Raw genomic sequence first — 19,756 nt, forward strand, 5'->3', positions numbered from 1 at the left:
GAGACATAAAATCCAAAACATGAAAAACATAATTTAAAGTCTAATCCAAAATATATTTAGTAACCATTACTGTGATCGATCATCTCCCTATCCAAGCTGTTCCATTGCTTTTAAATGCATGTTCATCTCAAAAAGCTCCTATGTTTCACTTTTTCAAACACTTAAATCCAACTATAGAGCAAGCACTGTATTTTCTCTCAATAATAAATATGAAGATGTGTCAGCCAGGACTGATTCTTCTAAATTAATTCAACACATTCAATGTGGATTTCTAAGCTTCTAATGGAATATTAATTCCAGCCTGGATCATAGCCTCCAGAAGTTCACCCATGATAGGTAAGGTTTGTGTTCAGCATGGATTTTCCAGTCAAAACAAGCAGTCTTTATGTCCTTCAAAAGTAATCATGCATCAGCGTCACATCAAACTCAACATGCAATGCCACTGCAATTATTCAAGTATATGAATGGTGCCACACTAAAAACAAATTTAAAACTTTTTATTCATTAAGACACTAAACACCCTTAGGTAAGACATATGCAGATTTTATGACATTATGCTGTAGAAATTATGCAAACTATACAACAGTCTGGAGAAGGCAGGCATCTCATGAGGTTCCCCAAGGGTTAGTAATAGAAGCAGCACTTTTCATAAGTCCAGGTCATTTAATGTGGGTTATTAACAGAATTTGAAGTTAACTGGCAAAACTTGGAATTATTGCTAAGTGATATTTATGATCGACTTCAAGAGGAACAGAGGCAGGAGAAATGGACAGAAAAGCGATGGATGAAATTGGGAAAAGTAGAAGTCTGAAGTGACATTTTCGTACGAAAGAAGAGGAGACAATATCAGAGTTTTAGCAAAGATGTGTCGCTCCGGTTGTGGGTGAGGTTGTTAACTTGCTCACTGGGCTGACTTGTTTTCATTCTTTCATTATGCTAGGTGACATTATCAGCGAGGCCTCTGATGAAGCGATGTTGTTCTACTCCGCTTAGTATTTATACTGTCTGGGCCATTATGGTGAGTGGTGTCATTTCCAGTTTTGATCTGTATGGGTTTGTATATGGGGTTCAATTCTATATGCCTTTTGGTTGCATTATGGGTAGAGAACCATGCCTCTAGGAATTCCTGTGCATGTCTATGTTTAGCGCGGGCTACTATCATTACCTTGCCCCAGTTAAACTGATGGCCGTTATTGTCCAAGTGTACAGATATTAAGGAAAGTTAGTGAGTTTTGAGAAGATTTGTAGCTCAGGTTGGAAAGTTAAGGAAATAGAGTATTGTCATAGAGTGGGTGTGGGCATGTGCACTACCACGATTCCTAGTGGTCTCAGAAGCCTTGTTGTCAGTTCTGATATGTTCTTGACATAGGGCAATGTGGCCAGTGTGTTAGGGCATACTGTGTCGTCTTGTCTGTTTAGTAGGCATCCGAAGATGAAGTTGTGGGGATATCCGTTCATAGCGAAGATTTTTTATAAGTGCATTTCTCATTCTTGTGTAGTTCTGGGGTGTTGCAGTGTGTCCTAGGCTGTTTAAATAGTGTCCTGATGCAGCTTTGTTCATGGGCTTTGAGGATTTGATCAGCGAGGGGCCCACTGACATCCCCACAACTTGTATGTTTAGTAGGCGTCTGCAGATCAAGTTGTGGGGATGTCAGTGGGCCCCTCGCTGATCAAATCCTCAAAGCCCATGAACAAAGCTGCATCAGGACACTATTTAAACAGCCTAGGACACACTGCAACACCCCAGAACTACACAAGAATGAGAAATGCACTTATAAAAAATCTTCGCTATGAACGGATATCCCCACAACTTCATCTTCGGATGCCTACTAAACAGACAAGACGACACAATATACCCTAACACACTGGCCACACTGCCCAACATCAAGAACGTATCAGAACTGACAACACTCCTAAGGCCAGTCGGAATCAATAGCACAGAAGCCCACAGCCACCCTCTGACAAACACAAGGATTAAAGACCCCATTCTCATAACATGCAGAACCAACGTGGTTTACAAAATACCATGCAACGACTGCCACAATCATTAGATCAGAGAGGAAGAAAACTAGCTATCAGAATACACAAACATCAACTAGCAGCAAAACGACATGACAAACGTTCCTTAATATATGTACACTTGGGCAATGAAGGCCATCAGTTTAACTGGGGCAAGGTAACCAGAGTAGCCCAAGCCAAACATAGATACACATGGGAATTTCTAGAGGCATGGTCCTCCACCCATAATGCAATCAATAAATGCAGAGAATTGGACTCCCTATACAGATCAAAACTGGAAATGACACTACTTACCAGAACATACCAAACAGTATAAATTCCAAGCAGAGTAGAACAACATTGCTTCACCAGAGGCCTCACTGATGATGTTACTTAGGATGGTGATGAAATGTCTGAACAAGAACAAGCCAGCTTGGCAAGCAAGTCAACAGCCTCACAGAATCCCTGCAGTATGGAAGCAGACTGTTCAGCTCACTGAGTCCACACCATCTTTCCTAACAACATTCCACACAGCCCCAGCCCCCTCCCTATCCCTGTAACCCCACATTTCCAATGGCAAATCCATCTAACCTTCACGTCCCTGGAAACTATGGGCAACTGTGGGCAATCCACCTAACTTGCACATCTTTGGATGTGGGAGGAAACCGGAGCACCTGGAGGAAACCAACACTGGCAAAGGGAGAACATGCAAACTCCACAGACACTCACCTAAGGCTGGCATCAGCCTGGGTCACTGGCACTGAGGCAACAGTATATTAACTAAAGGGCACAATTCCAATGGGAATACAGGCAGAGAGGGTGTGAAAGATGCATATGTATAAAATTATAGGGAGTGACAAGGTGGTTTGAGAAAATACTTAAGGTATGCAAGATTCTGGATTTGATTTAGAAAATGGCAGAGCACTGAAGCAAATTATCGTAAACCTTTTATAAAATACTAGTTTTGTCTCATCAGAAACAACATGACCAATTTTAGGAAGAATGAGAGGGCACAGAAAAACTTAAAGAGCAGCTCCAAAGATGAAGGACTTCGGTTACAAAGATTAGAGAATCTGGTGGTTACTTTTTGTTTTAAGAAATGGTTGAGGGCAGATTTTATGGAGCTCACCAAAATCGCATGAAGTTCGTACAGAGTTGTTAGGGAGAAACTATTCCCATTGGTTGAAGGTGAATGACTAAAGAATTAAAAGATTATGTTTTTCAAATTTTCATTCACAATACGAAAGAAATCCATTCATGAGGGTTTTGCTGGCTGGGCCGGCATTGTTGCCCATCCCTAATTGCCCAAAGGACATTTAAGAGTCAACCACATTGCTGTGGGTCTGAAGTCACATGTTGGCCACACCAGACAGGCAATTTCCTTCTCAAAAAAGGACATTAGTGAACCAGATGGGTTTCTCCAACAGTTATCATTAGACTCAATTTCAAAATGATTTTTTTAAACTGAATTCAAATTCCAACATCTGCCATGGTGAGATTCAAACCCAGGTTCCAGAACATTATCTGGGTCTCTGGATTAACAGTACAGTGATAATACATCTAGGCCATCACCTCCCTATGGAGGTGACACATAGAAAACGTACTTTTAATCAATGAATGATTAGGATCGGAGTGTACTGCTCACATGTGGAGGAGGCTAATTTGATCAGGGTTTTCAAACTGGAATGGAATAATTGTCGGAATACAAAAATTCCAAGGCTACAGGGAAAGTAGACTAGTTTGATGTCATTTGCACATGTTTTGCACAGACATGAAATGCTCATGGAATAGCTACTGTGCGAAAAATAAGTCAATGGTATACACTGACTGTACAGCTTGTCGTACAGAGTTTCCATTCAGTTCTGCAATGCACTACTGTTGTGTTGATATTAACTTAAAATTTCTACCAATGTGCGTTTAGTTTCATTCCTAATGCAACATGAAAAAAAACCAAGACATTTTGCAACCATTGCATGAAAAGATCAAGCACAACTCGGGAAAGATTTGGCAATATTAAACTTAAAAAAACTCACAAAAAGTCATATTAACCAAAAGGCAAAAATGTACTCTGAAAATTATCTGTTGTCCAAAAAAAAAATCAAGTGCCAGAGAGGATGCGTCATATGGACATTATTGTACATGGCCAATTTGTCAGAACCCTGCTATTTTGAAATAGCTTATATTTTTAAACCAGAGTAAAAACAGTAATTGATGGAAGAGAGAAAAAAAACTGAAGTGTTTTGCAGATATAGTTTTGCTTTACATCCAACATTAACAAAATGCATTCAGCTGTTGACCTTTGTTGCTTTTTGGCAGTGATTAGACTCACAAATGGCAAAACCAAATCAACATTAACATTTTGCAAAAAAAAACAAATCCACAGAAGCAACTTTCAGTCTGCAATTTTTAAAATAGGTTTGAAACCTATCTTTCAAAATGCCAAAAAGGAGGCAGTGGAAGACAGGCATATATAGAGAGCTGTCAACTTCCTTTAAAATTTAGGTTAGAAATATAAAATGAATAAATACATAATAAATAAATACGTTGGTACCAAGCATGAGTGCTAAACTCAGTGACAGAACAGGAATAGAAACTGCTTACAGGGAGAAGGGACAAAGTTACATAGTGTGGCATAGCAATGGACAGAACAGTTACCAAAAAGAATGCCTGGTTCCTCCTGCTAATGGCCTTAAATACAGTGTGACAACCATTACAGTTAATTATAATTAATAATGACCATCACATACACAAACCCAAGAAGAAAGTAGACGAAAACACTTCAAATGCTTCTACAGCAGTTGCGTACTTTAAAGTTGTGAACATTGTTTCACATGTAAATTTCACAAAGTAAAATAATTACTCCTCAATGGTGTTCTTTACTCTTCCACTTCAACTAGAATTTAATTCTATGCTGATATGAACCTCACTGCTCATAACTGACTGATGAGAGAGCAAACAGCTTGCCTTAGCATAAGCGAACTATGTCAGCAAAAATACACATTCACAAATTAAATTTGATGAAAGTATGTTTGAATACACTTAATGATTGAATCCAACTTATTTAAAATGTTATGCATAATACAAAATTTCTAAATATGTCACAAGTCTCTGTAAATTAGGGAGGATAAGAACTTGAAAGCTATCAAAATCCACGCAACAGAATCTTTAAAAATTTTAAAAGTTTTTTTTGCTTTAAGGTACTTTCATGTCTTTTGGATAGCACAGCCATCTAATTCATATATCACTTCCCACGGACATTCTCCACTTACAGCATACCAATACATCTCAGCATGCATCCTTGGTGATATAGCTTCCTAATAAGTTAACCATCATCACGCAATGACAATTACAAGACTATTTTCTCCCCAACTGATGTCTTGAGAATTTTTAAAAATAAAGCACGACATATATTCTTGAGAAAAATTAGTGTAATTTGTTATTTTCTATTATGGCATGTCCATTGGAAAAATTAAGATCGCATGGGTGGACAGCAAATTTTCTTATCAATGACATGCATGATATTGATAGCTTTGATGTTTCATTGACAATTTGGGTCAGTAAACAAAAACAAAAGCTAAAATCTTGTATCAACTGAAACATTTAAACAAATTCTATGAAGTGACTGAGCTCATGTCTTCGCTTGTTGAAGTAACTGAATAATTTTGCACCTTGGTCAATATTTTAGTCATAGAATCCCTACGGTGTGGAAACAGGCCATTTAGCCCAACAAGTCCACACCACCATCCAAAGAGCATCCCACCCAGTCCAATCACCCTACCCTTTCCCTGTAACCCTACATTTCCCATGGCTAGCCACCCAACTTACCCATCCCAGCCACTAAGGATAATTTAGCATGGTCAATCCACCTAACCTGTACATTTTTGGGCTGTGGGAGGAAACCAGAGCACCTGGAGGAAATCTACGCAGACACAGGGAGAATGTGCAAACTCCAAACACACAGTGGCCAGAGGGTGGAATTGAACCCAGGTCCCTAGAGCTGTGAGGCAGCAGTGCTGACCACTGAGGCAAACTGCAAGTTGAGGGGAACAAAAACAACTTCCAGAATAGCTGAATTCTATAATTATACACATTGAATGATTAATCTTGCTCATGAGATTTTGAAAATACTTCCATGCTGTCCATAGGCTTGGACATGTGAAAATATACATGATAAAACTTAATAGTTGAGCCACACTTACATTTGTCATTAAACTTAAGGCAATTTATTGCAGCAGTGCTTTTAACAGTGTCATTTGTTATACTTGCCCTTGCACATGCAGAAATTTAATCTTGTGCAAAGTTGCTGAAATTGAGGGGTGACAAAGTCATGGCAAAGAAAACCTCCAGTAAGTGCATTTAGGTCCTAATGGAACATGACAAGCTACTGCGTATCAACAACAAAGTTGAAGGATTTCAACATAATCGGTGCATACACCGAGGAAGTGTATAGATTGGACTCGGCGTATCAGGTATTGAAAGAGGGGAAAAGAAAGGAAAGATTGATTGGATTGATAAAGATAAAAGCAAAATCAGCAATAATTTGAAGTTTTATGTTTTTGAACCATCCAACAATTACAAGGATTTACTTTGAATGAATAAGATTCCAAGACTTTCTAACAGTTAATTATCTCTATTTGTATAGTGATTAGCAATAACTAACTTCTCTTTAAAAAGAATTGTTTGACTGAAGTGGAAGAGATTTAAGTGGTTGGTGGTGAGTTTAGCTCCAATTTAGTGAACAAACAATTCAATTTGAAGCTTTTTAATGCATTGTAGTAGTGTGGCAGACAGGGAGATGCCTCCTTTTGTCATACAAATGGTTGAGGAGAGTGGCTTGTACAGCAGGGTTTGGACATTTCAAAACCAATCATTTGCCCTGTGCCTGAAGTTGCCGCACTATTTGTAATATAGACAATGGCAGGAGCACCATTATTTTGGCAGCAAATAAACACCTTTTTTTCCTAATCTGCTTTGGAGTCTTCAATATTGGGATAAGGTAAAGGCATGCCTCACTACTATAAGATTTTGCCTTTCGATTTTAAACTGTAGTTTCTAACTTTATTTAAATGGTACAGCTTTTCAAGCAGATCTCAAATGCCCTTTAGACTCCTGAAATTTGAACAGTTTGTGAATGAAGGAAAATCAGTAATCTGACAAAGTAATATCCTCGAACTAGAATTTGTGCATACTTCTCCAAACTTTGGCTATGAGAGTTCATGCGAATCAGCTTCAAATGACAATGCATGACAAACTGTCAACCTTCCAATGTATACATTTTACCATAATGTATATTTCACTTGAAAGTACCTGATTCAGAGACTACATTTGGTCAAGGTATTTTATTAAACGAAGATCAAACTGGGAGCATTTTATGATGCTTTAATATATGTATTCGGTATTACAGGAAATACTTTTTGTTCCATTGCTGGCTGTGATTAATATAAAAGTGAAATCTATTAACCAAGAATTTCATCATTGCACTTTGAAAGTAAAGAAGTTCATTAGTATTTATTAGTTCCAAAAGGTACTGAATTTGAGGAAATGTGATTAAAACATGAAAATTAATTGGAATAATTATTCAACTTTAAATTTCAGCAATATCCACATTGTAACTAATCAAGTTGTGGAATATGAAACATCACTACCAGTAGAATGCAAAAAAAACTAGTTAATTTGGCACTTTCAGAAATATTTCCATAGCTGTTTGCGTTTTTTTTAAAAAAAAGGACCAATCGTAAACAGTATTAGTAAAGACATGCTGAACCTTGAGGATGACAATTCCCTAATGATGAGAGAGAATTCATGGGCTATTTTCACAGATTAAAAGAAAAATCTTTTCTTGGGGCATAGCTCTACATTTCACAATTGTAGTTCAACTCTTACCAAAATTGCTCAATACAAATTTATATTAAACTACACTACTTTTGAAAACGGGTTCAATCATGGTTTAACCTTGGGATTGTCCTTTCCAACGGATGAAGAACCTTCAACAGCTCAAAATACGTCTGTAGTACAAACAGTCAATATTATTATTTGTTTTAAATTGAAACCATTTGATAAAATCTTTAGTCCAACTGCCTTAATATAAACTCAAATAAAAAGTCGATCCTTAAGTCCCAACATTTTGCCATAATCCACTTATGAAAAATCTCAACTATCAAGGCCAAATGATAAAATACTTCAGTTGGGCCTTGGGAACCAATACAGTTTAACAATATGGTTTAATGTACTACATCACCTATCGTCAATCTCAGCCTGTCATCTAATTTGATAATTATTCTCCAGTGAACCGGCGCAGCGAAAATTTCAGGTTACCTAATGGAATCAACCCAAGTTAAAGCGATACACTTATAAAGTCTGCAATCGTCCAATAAACTTGCCACTGCAGCATAACGCTGTGCGTATTAATTTTGGGGAAAATATCACAGTTAGCATCCACAAACTAAAAATACGTTAAAGTAACACTGGAAAACAGAATGTAACGATCGACAGCTGACTGAAGTCAAAATCGGTACTGCATTTCAGGCACGATTTAACTCAAAAGAAACTATCTACACAAATATTAACCGTATTTATCATCACCATCTTTCATCAGTTCAGGTCCATTGTACAAACTTATGGAAGGTGGTGCTATCAGATGAATGATAGTGCAGATATAACTGCACGATCCATTTCTGAGCAAGATAGCGCGAATCTGCATGGAATCTGCGAAATTCGAGCTATTAGCGAAAATATTGGACCAGCTTTGCTTAATACATGTCATTTTTTATATTTTTTAAACCGGGCTCTTTGGTCCCTGACCCCAGAAATAAAAAAATGCACGCCACTTTGTAAACCGCGATGACCCAGACTGGGACCGGGCTGTTTGGAGAGCTGTGAAAGTAATTTTAAAAAAGGTGTCAGTGAGAAGCTAACACTTTCTCCGACTGGCCCTTTTATGTCTCTCTGACTCTTACCTTGGTTAGAAAGGTGAGTGGCGGTGCTGAGCAGCTGCTCAGAGAGAAGCAGCAAGATGCTGAATTTCACGCTCAAAATCATCCTTCGGCGCTAACAACCGCCTTAGCTCGGGTGCAATAGAAGCCGTTTCCTCCGGTTCAGACAGGGAGACAGCAGGTAGGCCTGCCCACTGTCAAAATAAAAAAAAAACAAAAACACTGCAATAATGGAATTGCAGCCGGGAGGGAGGGGGATTTATACGGCCGGCCTCCTCCGGTCGTCCGCTCACGTCCAGACTGAGGGAGCCATGGGCTGTATGGTGTGGGAACTGGAGAATCAGTCAGCACACAGTCCTCTCTCTCTCTCTCTCATACACACACTGAGCCACTCACTAGCTGCCCATGTCTCTCTCTCTCTTCCAAGAGGGACGATGAAATCGCAGGGAAATATTTCTCCCCACTCAGAAACCGCCCCTCTATTAGAAAGAACAGCACTTTCTATCTTTACACACATACGCTCTCTCTCTCTCTACCCTACAGCTGCAATCCAAAAATAAAACCAGCACGATTAGGAGCCACCCCTTTTAATCTCTCGCGGCTCAGGGGAAAAAAAATTAATAATATTTTGTTGACACGAATGGTTGCTGAGTAGAATCCTTTTGTTATGGGGGGGGGGGGAAAGAAGGAGGAGGAAAGAAGCTCTGGGTTGATCGAGGCCACCTTCAGCAGGTCAATCCACCGCCGCCTCGGATTGAAAGCTTCACAAACTGGGAACTTTCAGCACAGCCTAAGCCAGGCTTTAACCACGGCGTGTAACTTGCTGGAAGGTTTTCTTCAACAACATAGTATCATACTGCAAGATTAGAACTGTCAGTCGCCACCATAGCCAGTGACTTTTTATATTAAAAAAAAACAAGTTGCAGAATGTATATTCACGGTTCACTCAGTGAATTATCAAAGTAGCTGGGAGCTGGTGTCCCGAGCGGAAGCTGCTGCGAGCTCCTGCCAGGTCAAAAGAGCCGCTACCGAGCACTAGGGGGTGTCAATAACACACATACTTCGACTCAAGACTGCTCCCGACGCCCAGCTTTAAATGACGGGAATGTTATTCTCGACTCTTTTTTGGAGCAGCTTTTCTCTCTCTCTCCCCCCCATATAAATGTAAAGTATTATAGTAAGGGCATTTTGTACTCTTAAGCTGATGAGCTTCGATAATTGTGAATGTCTTTATCCACTGAAATAACTGCAGGTCCTGGAAAACCCAAATCGGTGTAAGCAAATAAACAGAAAGCAGGTAAAGTTATTCAGAGGCCACCGTAGCACTCTGTTGAAGATCAGCTGGCGACGGCTGCTGTAGAAACACGGGAACTCGATACCAGTTTTCCAAGCATCAAGTAAAAATGCGCGTCTGTACGGGTCGAACTGAATCCGGGGTCATTTAAACCACAATTGAAAATCGCTTGTAGTTCTCTCCACTGTCAATTATTTCTCTCAAACAATGGCATGCGATAAACCGGGAGTTTGCTAATTAAAGAGCAATGTGATTGCCAGTTGGAGTAAATGCACAACACCAGGCCACCGGAGAGCCACAATTACTCCATCTCAATGATCATCTTACTCTTTAATTACAAACAAATGAGAATTGCGGAAGGGAATGGAATCTCCGAGTTTCATTGTGGTTTTAAACAGCCCGAACTAGCTAATAGTAAAAGAAAACGGATTGGAAAAAATGTACATATCTCGCCATTATTCCTGTCCGTTACTTAATTCATGGTGACCTACAGCCCCATCATCCGTGGTTAGAGTTCACCTGCAGGAATGTTATCAGCACAATAGCACGCTCTATAGTTTTTTTTAAACTTTAAGTTCAACGTGTTTTAAATGGCGTGCATACTTTATAACACACACTCAGGCGTTTTCAACCGAATTTTCTTTTAATATACATTGTTAATTACAATGACAGAATCCCATATTGTGCTACAGGCAGTTGTGACATGGGACAAGATATGAACTGCACGTCATTACTGCATTATTTTAACTTTTAAAAACTTTTTTCTTGGTGTTTTTTTATTTGGACAATTACAATTCGTGACCTTTATGGGTATTTTCTAATTAACCTGTTCCGATGTTTTATAGCCAATCTCTGGAGTAGGTGGTACATGAACACGTGCTACCTAGCTCAGAGGTAGGGACATGACGACAGTTCTACAAGAGCACCCCCCCACCCCAAACCATTTGGACTTGTATACTTAAATTATGATATGAAGTACTCAGGATAAGTGTCCGTACAGACTAACTGAGGAGTGAATACAGTGCTATCCTGTCGAGTATTCCCAATGATATTTACAGTCCGTGAAAATCGCAGTGTAAGCCGCTCGTTTTATGAGAATGGGAGGTACGGGGGAAAAACAAGGCTAAAGTTGCTGTAACTTTCCGATTGAAGATTTGCCAGAAATCAGTGTGCAGTATATTTACATTCAAACTGCCGAGCTTTTTGAAAGCGTTATGCAGTTAAGGTGCAAGGAGCGTGTTACAGAGTAAGTCTCAGTGATGCTTTAGAGGCAGTTGCGGTGAGGGAACCAAAGCTTCCTAAGATCTAACACAGCACCAAAGGGCGATCGCCAAATTATTCCACTTCCTGACCAAATTTAACAAACAATATCCCATAACTGAGTGAATTCGAAACAAGATCCTTTCGACAGAAAACAGTCCTTCGGTTGAACAAAGTCAGGCTTCTATTGGAATTCCGGTTGAGTTTTGTGGGCGATGTTCCGAAAGCGATTGCTCCCCTGCCAATAGCATTGTACAAGTTCATCCATAACACCGAGTGTATCCTCTCAAAACAAGCAAAGCTTTTGTTACATATATTCCTTTTAAGCGCACTTTCTGATCATGCTGTACTTGGCTTTTTTCAGGCTTGATAACGCATCCAAATGAGTATAATCAGAACGAGGAAGCTTTATTTTTGATGCTTAGTATTTGGCTAAATTGTATATTGCAAATACATTAAACCTTTGTTCGAAGGTCAATATTTGGTCTTGAGGTAATCACATTTCTGCATTAATTTTTTAATATTTACCAATATGCTGATATTGCATTTTGAAGATATAAACTGAAATTCGCAGAACCATAAAGTCGGGAAAATATTGTCTCAAAATACACCAGATCAATTAGCGGTGAGGTGTAAAAGGTTAGGCAATGCGTTTAAGATCCTCCATCAAACCATTTTTCTTATGGTTGAGCGAATGGTTACCTGCTGTTTGGGTCTACGGCTGGTGAAATTTATGATAAACTCCCACTAGGGGGCTTCTTGGAACGAGATTCAATAACCAGAGGAAAGGTGGCTTCTGTCACTGAACAACCTAACTTCTTGCTTTCCTCCCTGTTCCGGCACATCAACTACTCGAGAAAATTACAGTAGGGCATGAATTGAATGCCACGTTAGTTGAACTTTATAAAATAAAGGGCATATTTTGTTTGTGACATTCATGATGTTGACAACAATATTAATGAAATAACTAAGCAGATTGTTTCGAATACTGGGCGGGCTCTTTTGGTGCAGTGCTAGATTATCTACCTCTGAGCTAGAAGACCTGGGTTTAAGTTTCACCTAACCCAGTATTGTCTACTAATATTGCTGAGCAAATTGATTTCAAAACTGTGAAAAGAACAGTAACAGCTACCCTAATAAAGGGGCTGTTGGGTATTTTATTAATAGTAGTAGTGCCCCTACTTCTGAGCCAGGAGGCCTGGGTTCGAGTCCCAGTTACTCCAGAAGAGTGTAACAAAATCATTGGACAGTTTGATTAGGAAATACCTAAGCAGATGATCAAACAAAAAGTTAGGGATGTGGCTGAAATGGTTAAAGTTAGCTAGCTAAGCTCAGTTGAACATAAAACATACTGACAAATTCCTGATTTGAAATCTGGCCTGCTCCAGAGGTACACCATTACATCTCTGAACAGTTTGATTTGGAAAATATCAACTGAAAAACTTCTGGATTTGTAATAAAGCAAGGACAATTGTATCAACCATAAATGTAAAAATTAGGAAGCCAATGTTAATTTTAAACAAATCATAATTGATTAATTTGAAGGAAAACCCAACTGGAAAATGTCAGTTTACCAATTAATCTAAATTCATGAAAAAATACATAATTCTTGTTTCTTTTTCAGTCTGAACTCTATTCCAACATTTTTTAATGAGTCTGCAGTTAATGGTTAGCACAAATGCTTCATGTAAATAATAATGGAAAGTTAACTATTGTAATTTTCATTTCCGTTTTCACATTTCACTCTACATGGTCTACAATTTTGATGAATGTAGTTGAAGGCAAAATGGGTCAATCTTGTAACTATTTGGGAGTTTATTTTGCTAGGAGATATTGACCTTTGCTGATTTGGCTGCCTGCCATAAATACTTGATTATTTTCTGTTCTAGTGGCATCCAGTCTACCAACCCCTCATATTTCCTTTCTGCTGTCATGGTGCATGTTTATCATTTAGTATAGATGAACTACCATTTCTTCCAGCAATCTGCTCCTTAAATATAAGATTTCCATTGCTCTGTTTAAGCACCTGCTTGTTTTCACTCTTGTCTTCCTATGGGATATTCAGCACTATAATTTTCCTTATCTCTGTTCTTTCATGGACCACCTTTCCCCATTCTTGATGTCCCTGCCTTTAGCTGTTTGATTTTCATGCCTACAAATAGTTCGTGATCTGGCTGTCCTGCTCCTCCAAGGTCCTTTTCAACCTAATATTTTGCTCAAACTTTTGCTCATTCCTAATATCATCATTAAATTGGTGCTTGCAGTTTTCCTTGTGCTACTGTGAGATGTTTTGTTTTCGAAGGTTAAATACACTATATAAATTCAAGTTGGTGTTATTAATGGTCTTAATAAGCCTTTAATTGGCAGGTGGGTTTGCTAAACATTTTCCTATGTATTTCACAGTGATATCTGACATTACAACACCTAGTCACTCTATTGCTAATGCATTATGATTACAGTATTTATAATGTAATGTGTTGGGCTGCTTTCAGCAGTGAGCCAAGAATTATAGCAGAAGGTGTTTTCAGATTCAGTATCATTGTTAATTATTTTGTTGATGGACTGACTATATTCCTTTGTATCTTGTCCAACATAGGGGTGGCATAGATGCTCACTGCACAAGTTAACATTGTACGAATGGAAAAATGTGCCTCTCACTGCTTCAGGATAGTACGGTATTGGGCAACTGAAGAAAAGCCAGACATTTTAGAGATCAACAACAATGCAGTGATCAATCTTTATAACTGAAGTGTCAATTTGGAGAAACTGAAATTTAGTTTGAAAGGGCTGAGAAATATGATGGTTACATTATTGTTGATGTGGAAAAAAGCCATTAGATACTCTTTGTTCGCCAGGAGTTGAAACTGTGCCTTGACCAGTCAGTGAAAGGTGAAATTTGCACCCTTGCTATGAAGTATTAGCCTCTGGAACTTTATTGTGTGGGTTGTGGGGAGGTGTGCAAGTGGGCGGAGAAGAAGAGAGTTATAGTAACAAAACAATGTCAGGAATTGTTTTATTCCACAAAACCGTTATACATTGGAACAGAAGTAGGCCATTCAGCCTCTCAAGTCTGCTCTGCCCTTCTGGCCAATCTGATACTCCTCAGTTCCTCTTTCTTGCTTTATCTCCATCATACTTGATTTCCCTACTGATTAAAAAAATCTGCCTGGCTCGATCTTGAAAATACTTAACAACCGAGTCTCTACAATTCTATCTGATAATGAATTCCACAGATTCACAAACTCTTGAATGAATCTGGATGAGCTCAGAACTGTGTACAAGATGTCAATCACTGCATAAGTGAAAACAGTCTTAGAAGTCACAAAAAGTGGTAATAACAATATTTAATTCTTTTCAGTGATTATAATTTAGTACTTGGGAGTTTCCACGTTCTCTTTCTTCCTTCTTGCATGAATGTGGGGAGAGGGTGAATCTAACCTTAAGAACTCATTAGGGTTCAACCGCATCCCTCCTGACACATGTCTCATGTTACGTCATTTAAATTCTGAAAACTGTTTCACCACTATTAGCATAGCAATGAATAAATCTCTCCTCTGGTACTACCCACTGAAATCAACTAATTGTTATCAACCTGCTGAGCTAGCTGAACGTTATAAAATATATCATTACAATATAATTGCCATGTAATTGTATTACCCTCTCTCAATTCGTAAAGGGCAGAAACTCACTGTTATTGACTAGATAAGCTTATGTTAGCGAACATTTACTACAGTTAAATATCGAATAATGAAACGGATGCTTGGGAGGGAGTTATACAACAGTAATTCAGTTGAACAGTTCTCAAGGTGTGATAGACCATAGAATTACTCATATAGTTTATCAATGACCAAAGCCCAATGATTACATTTCAGCTCCTTTCAAAGCACCTTATATCATCAGTATTGTATAAGATCAACTCATATTGTCATTAAAAATTCACATTTGGTATCGCGATGGGACTGAATTTATTATCCACTCATATGAAATAGAAAATATAGCTTAACTGATAACCACTTTAGAGTTTTAATTATTTAGTGGTACCTCATGAGATTTCTTTATTTTCACAGAAGACTGAAGACAAATTTATATTTGCCTCTGCCTTTCTTGAACCCACTTTGGCTTTCTGATGGGATATGTTCTGCTCCGTAGCTGATCAATCTGCAGAGTAGAACTTTTGCTGGAATCTTAACCGCAATCACAAGTGGTGAGGTCTTCATCTTTGTCACAAACATACATTTGCCCTTTATAATGTAATCATAACATCCTTGACTCTCGAGGAATGCTCTCTTAGACTATTCAGAAGGACAGACAGGAAGGTACGGGAGGTGGTGTAGCTCTGATATTCAAGGACAACATCAGGGCAGTGCTGAGAGATGATGTAGGTTCTATGGAGAATGAGGTTGAATCCACTTGGGTGGAAATTAGAAATTCTAAGAGGAAAAAGTCACTGATAGACATAGTCTATAGGCCACCAAATAATAACATCAATTGGGGCGGGCAATAAACAAAGAAATAACCAATGCCGGTAAAAATGGTACAGCAATTATCACGGGGGATTTCAATCTACATGTAGATTGATCAGTCAGCGTAGCCTTGAGGAAGAGTTTGTTGAGTGTACCTGTGATAGTTTTCTTGAACAGTATGTAATGGAACCGATGAGGGAGCAAGCTATCCTAGATCTGGTCCTGTGTAATGAGACAGGAATCATTAACGACCTCATAATCAAGGATCTTTCTGGAAGGGGTGATCACAGTATGGTTGAATAGGTTTTATGGCACTCCAGTGTATGTTAGTATTTTCAGTATTTTTTCAAAAATGTACTTCATGATAGCATTTTACAATATCCTTTGCAAATTAAATTGTAATGCTGGAAGGAAACTTCAACTTGCTCCCATGGACATGTTCCATTTCACGCAAATATAAGTGAATTCATATTTACAGATTATGTTCCACGCCAGTATTTGGTCTAAGAGTAAAAATGTTTCCGCTTGAAATTAAAGTACAATCAATATGGAATTCTCCATACACCATATTGCACCGTGAGGTAGCTCAGTACATTTTCTATGTGCATGCTTTCTCACACACAGACACACACACAGAGTCCCGCAGTCCATTGTCTACTTGAGGCCTTTCAGTCACAATGACCTTTCCCCATTGGCCCACAGTGACGGCTGCCACAAGCTTTAATGCTTCCTTCAGTACATAGCACTGAACTTTAAATGTACTAGTCAGCAGCACTCTGTGAAGGACTGCTGTTTGCATGGAAAGACCTGCGTCTTTTAGGCAAACCAAAGAGCATTCTTCACCGAGTTGACAGTTCTCCAGGTGCCGTTGACGTCAGTCTCAGTGAGATATTCTATCTCAGAGCAAAATTGGAATGTTGTTGCCAGTGATCAGTATGTCATGCCATTTCTCTTGTAACCCTGGTGATCATAACCTCTTTTATTGTTAGTCTGCTGAGTAATGACCAAGTTAGTTGGATGCCATTATTGAGATTTTGGGTGTGCCTGAATGTTTTCACAAATTGCTTTCAGTTTAAAGAGGATTGTGATGATTGATGTATCTTGGGAGTGCAGAGACTAAATGCAATTGTATTTCCCTGTACTTTGTTTTCCCAGGACATTGTTCAGCCCTGATAGCTAACTCCTAACTTGTACTGAAGTTCGTCATCACCAATAAGCTCATCCTCCTTTGGAGTATTTGCAATAGTTCTGGCTGAGTCCTTGTAGAATTTATCTTCAAAGTTCTCAGAATTAATGTCAGCGTGCATGCGCTGATTGTCATACTTGTTTTTGAGAGAACTTTAAAGTCACAATGTACTAATTTGTGTTCCCAGTAAGTGTCTTTAATGTCTTGTGACGTCAAAGTTGATAGGAAAGCTGACACTTGCCTCTCACCCATCTCTCAGTCTTGACTTGCCTAACCAGAACAATGTTCCCTGCTGATAAAATGTGAGGCTGGATGAACACAGCAGGCCAAGCAGCATCTCAGGAGCACAAAAGCTGACGTTTCGGGCCTAGACCCTTCATCAGAGAGGGGGATGGGGGGAGGGAACTGGAATAAATAGGGAGAGAGGGGGAGGCGGACCGAAGATGGAGAGCAAAGAAGATAGGTGGAGAGGGTGTAGGTGGGGAGGTAGGGAGGGGATAGGTCAGTCCAGGGAAGACGGACAGGTCAAGGAGGTGGGATGAGGTTAGTAGGTAGCTGGGGGTGCGGCTGGGGGTGGGAGGAAGGGATGGGTGAGAGGAAGAACCGGTTAGGGAGGCAGAGACAGGTTGGACTGGTTTTGGGATGCAGTGGGTGGGGGGGAAGAGCTGGGCTGGTTGTGTGGTGCAGTGGGGGGAGGGGATGAACTGGGCTGGTTTAGGGATGCAGTGGGGGAAGGGGAGATTTTGAAACTGGTGAAGTCCACATTGATACCATATGGCTGCAGGGTTCCCAGGCGGAATATGAGTTGCTGTTCCTGCAACCTTCGGGTGGCATCATTGTGGCAGTGCAGGAGGCCCATGATGGACATGTCATCAAGAGAATGGGAGGGGGAGTGGAAATGGTTTGCGACTGGGAGGTGCAGTTGTTTGTTGCGAACTGAGCGGAGGTGTTCTGCAAAGCGGTCCCCAAGCCTCCGCTTGGTTTCCCCAATGTAGAGAAAGCCGCACCGGGTACAGTGGATGCAGTATACCACATTGGCAGATGTGCAGGTGAACCTCTGCTTAATGTGGAATGTCATCTTGGGGCCTGGGATGGGGGTGAGGGAGGAGGTGTGGGGACAAGTGTAGCATTTCCTGCGGTTGCAGGGGAAGGTGCCGGGTGTGGTGGGGTTGGAGGGCAGTGTGGAGCGAACAAGGGAGTCACGGAGAGAGTGGTCTCTCCGGAAAGCAGACAGGGGTGGGGATGGAAAAATGTCTTGGGTGGTGGGGTCGGATTGTAAATGGCGGAAGTGTCGGAGGATAATGCGTTGTATCCGGAGGTTGGTAGGGTGGTGTGTGAGAACGAGGGGGATCCTCTTGGGGCGGTTGTGGCGGGGGCGGGGTGTGAGGGATGTGTCGCGGGAAATGCGGGAGACGCGGTCAAGGGCGTTCTCAATCACCGTGGGGGGGAAGTTGCGGTCCTTAAAGAACTTGGACATCTGGGATGTGCGGGAGTGGAATGTCTTATCGTGGGAGCAGATGCGGCGGAGGCGGAGGAATTGGGAATAGGGGATGGAGTTTTTGCAGGAGGGTGGGTGGGAGGAGGTGTATTCTAGGTAGCTGTGGGAGTCGGTGGGCTTGAAATGGACATCAGTTACAAGCTGGTTGCCTGAGATGGAGACTGAGAGGTCCAGGAAGGTGAGGGATGTGTTGGAGATGGCCCAGGTGAACTGAAGGTTGGGGTGGAAGGTGTTGGTGAAGTGGATGAACTGTTCGAGCTCCTCTGGGCTACACTTGTCCCCACACCTCCTCCCTCACCCCCATCCCAGGCCCCAAGATGACATTCCACATTAAGCAGAGGTTCACCTGCACATCTGCCAATGTGGTATACTGCATCCACTGTACCCGGTGCGGCTTTCTCTACATTGGGGAAACCAAGCGGAGGCTTGGGGACCGCTTTGCAGAACACCTCCGCTCAGTTCGCAACAAACAACTGCACCTCCCAGTCGCAAACCATTTCCACTCCCCCTCCCATTCTCTTGATGACATGTCCATCATGGGCCTCCTGCACTGCCACAATGATGCCACCCGAAGGTTGCAGGAACAGCAACTCATATTCCGCCTGGGAACCCTGCAGCCATATGGTATCAATGTGGACTTCACCAGTTTCAAAATCTCCCCTTCCCCCACTGCATCCCTAAACCAGCCCAGTTCATCCCCTCCCCCCACTGCACCACACAACCAGCCCAGCTCTTCCCCCCCACCCACTGCATCCCAAAACCAGTCCAACCTGTCTCTGCCTCCCTAACCGGTTCTTCCTCTCACCCATCCCTTCCTCCCACCCCCAGCCGCACCCCCAGCTACCTACTAACCTCATCCCACCTCCTTGACCTGTCCGTCTTCCCTGGACTGACCTATCCCCTCCCTACCTCCCCACCTACACCCTCTCCACCTATCTTCTTTGCTCTCCATCTTCGGTCCGCCTCCCCCTCTCTCCCTATTTATTCCAGTTCCCTCCCCCCATCCCCCTCTCTGATGAAGGGTCTAGGCCCGAAACGTCAGCTTTTGTGCTCCTGAGATGCTGCTTGGCCTGCTGTGTTCATCCAGCCTCACATTTTATCATCTTGGAATCTCCAGCATCTGCA

The 19,756-nt window shown here is 40.9% G+C and overlaps 1 protein-coding gene across 6 annotated transcripts in view; it reads right to left on the reverse strand.

Annotated features, from left to right (window-relative positions):
* Window positions 1–9,788, reverse strand: part of epha6 (eph receptor A6) — a 617,472-nt gene extending 607,684 nt beyond the window's left edge. For 3 of the 6 annotated variants that reach the window (XM_048540624.2, XM_059650322.1, XM_048540622.2), the window contains exon 1: window positions 8,955–9,788. In XM_048540624.2, the coding sequence (XP_048396581.2) occupies window positions 8,955–9,036 (82 nt within the window). In that variant the 5' untranslated portion in view covers window positions 9,037–9,788. The remainder of the gene's footprint in view (window positions 1–8,954) is intronic. The other 3 variants (XR_009446559.1, XM_059650323.1, XM_059650324.1) reach the window with 3 other exon arrangements.
* Window positions 9,789–19,756: the final 9,968 nt, after the last annotated feature.

Source organism: Stegostoma tigrinum, chromosome 12 (assembly GCF_030684315.1).
Source record: "Stegostoma tigrinum isolate sSteTig4 chromosome 12, sSteTig4.hap1, whole genome shotgun sequence".
Taxonomy (NCBI): domain Eukaryota; kingdom Metazoa; phylum Chordata; class Chondrichthyes; order Orectolobiformes; family Stegostomatidae; genus Stegostoma; species Stegostoma tigrinum.